At 36.8% G+C, this 9,458-nt stretch overlaps 1 protein-coding gene across 3 annotated transcripts; it reads right to left on the bottom strand.

Moving 5' to 3' along the window:
* On the bottom strand, positions 2,160-7,475 carry LOC18783220 (KH domain-containing protein At4g18375). Of its 3 annotated transcripts, none has more exons than XM_007217587.2 (9): positions 7,045-7,475; positions 6,644-6,832; positions 5,771-6,470; positions 5,056-5,526; positions 4,643-4,888; positions 4,321-4,536; positions 3,866-3,921; positions 3,680-3,779; positions 2,160-2,922 (listed from the first exon to the last, which is right to left on the bottom strand). In XM_007217587.2, exons 3-9 carry the CDS (start codon positions 6,407-6,409, stop codon positions 2,434-2,436), a joined length of 2,217 nt encoding a protein of 738 aa, XP_007217649.2. In that variant the 5' UTR covers positions 6,410-6,470; positions 6,644-6,832; positions 7,045-7,475; the 3' UTR covers positions 2,160-2,433. The 3 variants fall into 3 exon arrangements, with proteins under 3 accessions (XP_007217649.2, XP_020415888.1, XP_020415889.1); XM_020560299.1 differs by having other exon boundaries at positions 6,644-6,828; XM_020560300.1 differs by having other exon boundaries at positions 6,644-6,743.

Genomic DNA, 9,458 nt, shown 5'->3' with positions numbered 1-9,458 from the left:
GGTAGATCTTTGCAATTGCATCATGGTTGGCATATGTTTTTAAACACAAGCAAGCCAAATCTAATTATCGAAGCGTGACGTATATGCATCCTAATTAAATTGTTTATATGCACACCCATTTAGGCTATCATTTTGGTTTCTTATGTTCTTCAGCTTTCACCATTTAGAATTTAGTGGAAATTACTTAAGAAATTGCGGCCACGAAGCACACCCATGTCCAGGTGAATTGCTGCCAACAGTTGTTTTTCCTTTAATTTTTGGATAGGGCAACATTTTTCTAGAGGCACTTATGAAGAAGGAAACATGTCATACGTGTTCACTAAAGATAGCGCCAAGCAATATAATTACCCATAACGACAAGATAAGTTATTGGATACAGCGCTGCTCTCACAATGATTCATCACACAACACAATAGACGTTCGTATTCTAGAATTTCCATGTTAGAGATGTCAATACAACATCAAAAGCCCATTCATTTTCCAGCAAAGTGAGCCCCAAACATGGGAACCCTATCTTAGAAAATGAATGCTGGTGATGGCGATTTTCTCGAAACGTATGCGTACTGTATATGCAATATGCACAAATTTTGTCGGACCACTTGTTATTCTTGGCTTAAAGGCTTCATACTAATGGCTCATGCCAACTGCATTTCAAAAGTTTGATTGACTTTGTATAGTTGGATTGGTATTTTGGTCAATAGTCATAGGCCATGCAATGATGAAACCCAAATCATAAACAATAGTACTAAATGCACCAAAATTATTCACAAGTTTGTTCACCAAATTTATTCATATAACTCGGCATGTATAGTTGGATTGGTATTTTGGTCAATAGTCATAGGCCATGCAATGATGATACCCAAATCATAAACAATAGTACTAAATGCACCAAAATTATTCACAAGTTTGTTCCCCAAATGATGTGTCTGTTCACATGACAAAGTTTTACTTGTTATAAATAAATGAATTTCAAAGTGAGTTTAGATTTAAATAAGTGATAGAATGACACATCATTTGGTGAATAAGATCTGGCGAGTGCAGGAGTGCACGGTAGCGATACTATCGAACAATGGAAACCATGAAGTTGCACATGCACTATAAGGTGCTGCCGGATAAGAAGAAACTTTGTCGACAGATTGAAGAAAAGACAAGTTAGATCTCACAATGCATGAGTTGGATGAGGAACAGTCAATTGGTCATGTCTAGAATCAAAATATATAGGATGGTGATGGTGATGGTCATGGTGGTGATGTTAGTGTTCATAGATATCAATGATTCAATGAAGCCAAGAGACGAAACCATGAACATATGGATAACATGAAAAAAGCGTCTTCTTGTGGGATTTCATGGGAATGGATGATGAAGATGACAAGGCAAACACCAAAGCTTCTCAACAGGGCTCACCACAATGCAATTCCTCTGAGTGAGTGAGTGGCCACTGGCCAAGTTGAAGGAGCACTTAAATGTTAATTGAGGTTGAGAAATTAGCATCTCATGAACAACTCTTGCTTTCTTCATCATGGGATTTTTGAGGTACTAACCTTTATCTAATTGGGCACTTGATGACTTGTTCACGTGTGAAATGAAAAATACTCATCATCTCCTTCAACACATAATGGAAGGAAGATGTACTTTTCTGTACCAGATAGAAGACCTCCAATTACAAAAAGGTCAACCCTAGATTGGCCAAGTGCTCCCCACCCCATGCTTGTAATGCAGATGGGACTTGTCGACACACTTGGACAATTTGGCTTGTAATTGACTGGGGATAATATCCCCGTTTGACACAAGTTTTTCCGATACTTCTTCCGATACTGTTGGCTGCATTTGGATTTACAAGTTCATGCGAATCAATTTGTAGAGGAAAACTCTTAATATTTTACTTCTTTACTATGACCACCATTTAACATTCCTTTCACAAAAAAAGCAACATGAACTGATTTGCAATTCAATCCATTTCACAAGATGATCCAATTTTTTTGGATAGGTACATTTGTTATCATCTTTTTTGCGAACTTTTTTGTAGCTTGCTTTATCATCATCTTTTGTTAGTTTCGGTTAATTAGCTTGCTTTGTTATTATCAAAGTAACTGGTTCTTGATGGTTAATAGAGATCTCATCAAGAAGGAGAAACATGGTGAAAAGTAAATCAAGCAAAATGAAAAATTCATAAACAGTCAACATTTTGTGGTCATACAGGAAACCCTTATATATATATCGGAATGATGTTTACAACTCCATGAAGCACATAACAGGACGTGTTACTTCAGTCACACCTAGAAACTCAAAGGAATTTGACAACTTAAGTATTTTCTATAGTATCCTGTTGGTACACTAATAATACCAATCCTTATCTTTTTTTTCTTTTTTTTTGAAAGGATGCCGATCCTTGTCTAGAAGCATAATATCAATTATGATACAAAAATTCCCGAATCAGAGTCGGTATTGGTAGGTACCTTGCTGTGAATTATAGTTGTGGTAGGTGCCTTGAGAAGCATTGATGTTGGGGTATGAACCTTGTTGAGCACTCAATTGATAGGGGCTTTGCGTAGCATTTATTTGGTAGGGGCTTTGCGGAGCATTTAATTGGTAGGGGCTTCGCTGAGGATTGTTTTGATAGGGGCTTTGCTGAAAACTCATTTGGAAGGGCAAGGGGCTTTGCTGAGAACTCATTTGGAAGGGGCTTTGCTGAGAATTCATTTGGTAGGGACTTCGCTGAGGATTCATGTTGTGGTAGGAGCCTTGCAAAGCATTCACATTGTGGTAAGAACCAGCCTGAGCACTCACACTTTGACCAGCAGAAGCCATGAATGCCTGAAGGATGTTCTGTGCTACATTCAAATTATCAGAACCACGGATCTCAACAGGACGTTCAGAGAAAACACCTTGGGAGTCTTGGAGCTTTATTCTAGGTGCACCAACCTGAATAACAATTGAAGAGATTAGCAATCATATTGCCTCAAGAACAGTTTTCAACACAAGATCAAATTATGCAAATAAGATGAGCATTCAAATCATGCTTAATAATATGAGAATATTCAAAGTATGCCATCAAGGGATACAATTCCAATCTTCCACAATAGGATTCTGCCTTTTACATAACTTACATGTAAAAATGAGGGGAAAAAGAAGAAGAAATATAACAAAAAAGCTAATAAGAATGCCCCAAACCAAAATAACACCATTGAATGAAGCCAATTCAAATAACCAAATAAAAACACTTTCCGATTTTTCTAATGCTTTTGTACTAAAGCTGAGGACAATGTAGCTGCTTTGCGTCAGACATACTAGGGCGCTATTCTTGAGCATTGCTGAGTACTAAGCTTATAATTTACCTTGGATTCTTTGAGCGAAAGTTTAATTGAAACAACATATAAGCAAATCAACCTATAAGACACCAGTTGAAAGTGAAACAATCACAGCTTAAGTTGACTTCTTCCAAAGCATAACTAAAAGACAATTTATTTTTTTTTGGTAACAACTAAAAGACAATTTCACAGGACTCATAGCAAGGCATGCCAAAATGTGCCCTAGATCATTCTACTTCTACTTCTAAAAGTCCTGTCAAGAACAGGCCGAATGACAAAATTTCAAATGGCTAGATGTATACTTTGTCAAAGGTGTTGGCATATTACCATGTCCCTTATCCTATTACTCCTATAAAGTCGTGAAAATATACCTCTCTAATAGTGGAAGTGTTGCCTCCTCTTGTTCCAGGAAAAGAATCCACTGTATTCTTTGGGATCTTACCTTCCAAGGCATGGTTGACACTTGGATAACTGGAACAACATAAAACAAGCATAAAAATCAGGCTGATTAAATATGAGGTTTACTAATAAAGTCAAGAGTTTGAATACTTCCATACCCAGAAGCAGTCGAAGGAATTCGATAACTCTGTAGTTCATATTCATGTCTACCAACCTTCAAGAGTGTAACCAAAAAAAAAAAAAAATTATCATTCATGAATGTATTATTTCACTTATCCATGAAGTAAGTTTCTCATTATCTGGATTTACTTTTTTTATTGTATTAGAGTCTGGATAAGAATTATGGTTCAATATATGGGAATTTTCAAACATAAGCTGTGGATCGCATGTACTGCTATTTCTAAGCAGATTGCATATGCTCTTAATTGACTTGAATTCCATGTAACCAGTAAAAGCTTCATATGGAAAGGAGGACAACTGTTTTTCTGTGAAAAAATAGAGGGCAAAATGGCAAAAATCTTCACCTCCCTCTTAGCTTGTAATACTCAACTTATGTCCTTGTCCAATAAAAGCTCATTAAGTTCTAGAGAAATTAAAAAACATGGAGGGTTACCTTTAGAGGGTCATATCTACTAGAGCTTCCAGCTCCAACTGCACTTGGCGGTTGTCGTGGTCCTCCACCAGGTACACTGCCTGCAAGACCAAATCCGTGTGCAGGGCCAACAAGAGCAGGTTCTGCTCCAGCATTTGCATCTCGCAGAGTTCTCACTCTGAGTCTTGAAGTAATCTCAGCCAAAGCGTCTTTAGCAACTCCAAAGTTCCCAGATATCTTAATGACCAAAATAAGAGAAAATAATCAAGAACTGCAAAGTTGAAAAGGCGAAAGTTATCTGCCAAATAGAAAAAATAAATAAAAATTGATGCAACTGCATCACCTGCACAAGCTCTTCATCTTCAGCTGCACACCTAGGCCTATCATCCTTCGAGTACACACGAATATCAGCCTGGGTTCTCCTTCTCATCTCATTTATAACTTGACCTCCTTGTCCAAGGATGCAGCCAACTTTACTTGATGGAACAAGAAGCCTAGTAGTGATTATACCTTTATCAGATAATTCACTTGTTTTGTTCTGAAGCTCAAGAATTGCCTCAATAGTTTGTGATATGGGATTCCAGAAGGCCTGAAAAAATATCAGCCAGGTGATCCACCACTAGCATATTGGTAGCATATAATCCATATGCATGAACAAATAGTTGATGCATATTAGGCTATCCAGGCACATAACACTTCTGAGCCAATATGAATGTTAAAGGTAGAAAAATGGTTGTGTATTACAAAACGGCATACCTCAAAAGCAGAGACATGAATTACACGTTCTTCTGAGTCTGTTGATGCTTCCTGAACATGAATACTGGCTCCTGTTTCCAGTTGCAACTGTTTTACATTAAACCCCCCCTTGCCAATGACCCCACCAATTTTCCCAGGTGAACACAAAATTTTCATAGAAAACTCAGCTAAGGCTTCACCCCCATGTCCAGGAGGAACACCATTAAAACCACCTAGTGCAAATTCAGAAGAGCAGTTTCCATATCCTTCCATCCGTGGCATTGGGGCGGTACTGTGGGAAGGAGCCCGATTAGACCACATTGGATTTCCAGGTGGCAGCACATTAGTCATCGGGGCTCCAGGAGGACGAAACCCCTGGCCCCAAAAAGGCATAGGAAAACCTGAAGGGGGCTTGTCCTTCCGAGGATTCTGATGCAGTAGTGTAGACACTTCATAAAGCGCTCTCTTTGTCACATCTGGTTTTCCAGATATCTGTCATTTTTGTTGAAAGTTAATATGGGTGCCAAAAATAAACAACAAAAAATTCATGAAATTTTAATCTAAGCATTTTCAGAGATTAAAAGTTATTTTTAATCTATGTTCAGATATTAAAATTGACCAACCTCCAAAATCATATACTTGTAAAAAGGAATGTAAAATCCTAATACAGCATCGTAGCATCAAACCCACAAGTTTGCATTATGCAAGAAAGCAAACAAAAGAACAGAAACAGTACCTGCACCAATTCATCAGTTTCCATAGCACAAGTTGGAAGCTGATCTGCAGGAAGCACACGAATGCTTGCACTCGTCTCACTTCGTAATCTTTGAATAACATCTCCACCCTTTCCAAGAAGACACCCCACCATATTGTTTGGAACTAGAAGCCTTGCAGTGACAACACTGTTCTCATTGTCATCATCAAATGTAACCCCACCAAAAAGATCTTCCTCTACAATTCTGTTATGAACTTTCAAGAGAGCATCCTGGGCAGCACAGTGCGGGTCCATGGGCTCCAGTTCATTTTCCTCAGATGAATCTCCATCATTAGTTTGTTTACTTGAAATTTTTGTTGGAGAGCTAAAGATAATAATTACTCTCTCATCTGAGCCTAGAACAGAATCAGCGACCGTTATCTTTGCCCGCGTCTCTTCTCTCAGGGCTTTGACTATGCCACCACCTTTTCCAATAACACCACCGATTCTTTTAGAAGGGCAGAGTATACGATACACTGTGTCCAGGGATTGATAATTCTCTAAAAGTTGTTCACGGGTTGAATTATTCCAGTTTCCTTTCTTGTAGTTGTTGTTACCTCCTTTTCTTTTAAACTGGACATTAGGGCGTTTCTTGAAAAAGTTCCGCTTGTTCCCATCCATAATACCACGAAAAGGAAAACTAATACCAAGCAGAGTAAATTTTAAGCAAAGACCAAAGCACCTGGATTAAAAGAAACGAAACTAGAAGTTGTCATTACTGAGAGAGAGCCCAATAAAACATACTAATTTTAGCACAGAGCAAAATTGAACACATATCAATATCTAGTTTCATAGGGAGATGTAAAGCGCAACCACTAATCGTGCATCGTTGAAGATTGTAATTAAATGACGTACCTTGTTGAACAATAATTCAGGGATCCTAATAAAGCATTTCACAACGAGCAAGTACCTAAGCAGCCGCGATCAGTTTAGTCTTCAGCTTGGAGCTCACGCCCTAGGGTTCCACAACCAAAACATATACAGCTCAAGAACAAAAACGAAAGCAAAACGATGCCTTCGGGCAAACGAAACAGGAAGACCTGGCTAAACAAGCACGTAAGAAATCAAATTCAAGCATTTTCTTCAGGAATTAACCAAAACTAAGAATGCGACAAAGAAATCTGGAATCTTTAGCCAATTAATAATAGCAAAAAATCATTATGATGAAGGATGATCGAAGAAATGCGAGGAATATAATACAGATCAGTAAGTAAAATTATGGCTTGTGGGGAAGTTAAAGAAAAAGTTTTACGTACCAGAGCTGGGGAGAGAGAGAGAGAGAGAGAGAGAGAGAATCAGAGTTAAAGCCACTGTGGTTGCCGCTTGCTGGGGCGACTGGACGTCTCCATCTTCGGAGAGGGATGAATTGGGCGCAACAGGGCTTTGCAGAGTTCTGCTTTTTTTTTTTTTTTTTTTTTTTGGTTTTTTTTTTTTCGGGCCTGTTTCAAACAAGCTGTTTGTGGAAGAGGAGGGTGGGCTTCGACCCATTTCAAATTCATAGAATGGGCCGACCTTAATTCTTCCCAAATTATAGAACAGAAGGACATAACTAAGGGACATAAGGGTCGGCAATGAGTCATGTCGTGTTGAGATTATACACGTGTAAAAAATGCTCAATCCAAATTCGACTCGTTTAATAAATGTGTCATGTCAGGTTGACCCACTAATTTTCTGTGGAGGTTTCGAGTCGTGTATTGGGTTACCCACTAAGTCGTAGCATAGCGAGGTAAAAATGTAGAAGGGAAAAAAAAGAAAGTAGAGAAAGATGCGACTATTCAAAGAATTTTTCCATAATCACAATAATGTGAGAATTGGTTATGATACATGAAGAAACATGTGTAAATTCCTAAAATAGTTTTTTATGTAATTTTTTATTTGGTAATTAGCATGTAATTGTTATAAATATAAATATCAAATTATATATATATGTGAAATTCTTCTTCTTTGAGAAACAGCTTGTAAAGACATTATAAATATCAAATGTTGTAGCATATAATCACAAAGTTATTATCATCATGGTGGATAAGACTCTAGAGAAAACAGAATTTGGGATATGAGGATATTGGGGCATAACGTTAAATAGTCAAGAGAAAATAGAATGTGGTACTAACTGTCATAGATTCACATTTTCCATAATTTGAGGAGCTCACGTAATCCTAGTTAGACTTATTTATCAAACTATCATGTTAGACTATTTTTGAAAGGACCAGTACCGAATTGTTGGAATTTTAAAAAGGTTTTAAAAACTTAATCGTTTTATTTATTTAATTATTTTGCTTGTTATATTTTATTTATTGTAGGGGTTATAAATATTTAATATTCAGGTTTTATTTCTATATTGAATGCCTTAATTTTCTGGTTGCTGAAGGTTACATGTTCTTGGATGCTTATAAAATACCACTCCTCCTTCACATTTGAACAACAATAATACACCATTAGAATATCACATACCACAATCACCACCACAAACTAATTCTCTTCTTTTCTACTTTTATATATATTCTCTACTTTATATTATTATTTTGGCAATGGTTCTGTGACTTGGATACCTATATCCGTCTATGAACGTGCTCATAGCGGATCTTGAGTTTGTGTACAAGGGGTCGTATCTTGGAGTCTTGTAGACTGTCAGTGCCTGCACATAGGGAGGCTACAAAGGCTTTAGGACAGCGTCTTTGACATGCTTCACCCTACTAAACTCACCTTCTTACTTATTATTTATTTTGCTTTTACTTACCTATTATTTTGTTTTCTTCAATTTCATTGTACCTTAAAAGCTTTCAAATTTGTTTATAAGTTATTTATATTATAAATGTTTTTGTGTTTGGCTTTACGGAAAAGGAAAACTATATTTTTTATAACACGAATTCCCCCCTTGAAATCCGTTGACCATAACTTTTTCATTAAAACTCCGATTCAAGCCCGGTAAGTGTCCACGAACTCGTGAGAGTGAGCTCTACGAAATAGTGCAAAGAAATTTTAAAAACTTATCACGAACAAAAATTGACCAAAATACCCATATTATGAAGGTAAAACTGTGATTTCACAAGAAATAAATAGAAAATTAAATAAATTCATGAGTATTTGTTACAATTGTTCTCGTAAGTAAACCATAACAAGGTCTATACGCTTATATTGGTCAAATATATCTAGTATTTACTCCTAAAGAGTGAAGGAGCTTGATGATGCAGCTTTGCGAAACATCTTCTCCTAAGAAAGTTAGAGCTTATCTCCAAGCTCCAACGTAACTTTACGTTTGAGGTGTAGTGATAACCAAATTTGGTCTTGACATTGTGCTTGGGGCTTTTAGGTGAACATTAGTTATCAATAGTTTTGAGTTATTAATATGAGCCGAATCTTACTTCACTAGCATCCGCAATCATGCTCCTTATTTTTTTAAAGTTAAAATGTAGCAAAAAAAATACACAAAGCTATTTTAAGAGCTCTCTATAAAATTTGAACTCCAATCATACTCCCTAGTTTAGCGAGTCATAAATATTATAATTATTTTTTAATTCAATATAATTGGTCCATCTCTACTGAAAAAAATAAAAAATAGTTAGCGTTAATTAAAATTTTAAAATATGCATAAACCAAAGCATCATTAAATTATAGGGAGCAACCAGAAGTCCTTTCTCTCTCCTCAAATTTAGGAGCTCCTAGAACCTAT

This window comes from Prunus persica, chromosome G3, assembly GCF_000346465.2.
Source record: "Prunus persica cultivar Lovell chromosome G3, Prunus_persica_NCBIv2, whole genome shotgun sequence".
NCBI lineage: Eukaryota > Viridiplantae > Streptophyta > Magnoliopsida > Rosales > Rosaceae > Prunus > Prunus persica.
Note: the sequence above shows the minus strand (reverse complement) of the source record. Positions and strands in the feature narration are given on the sequence as shown.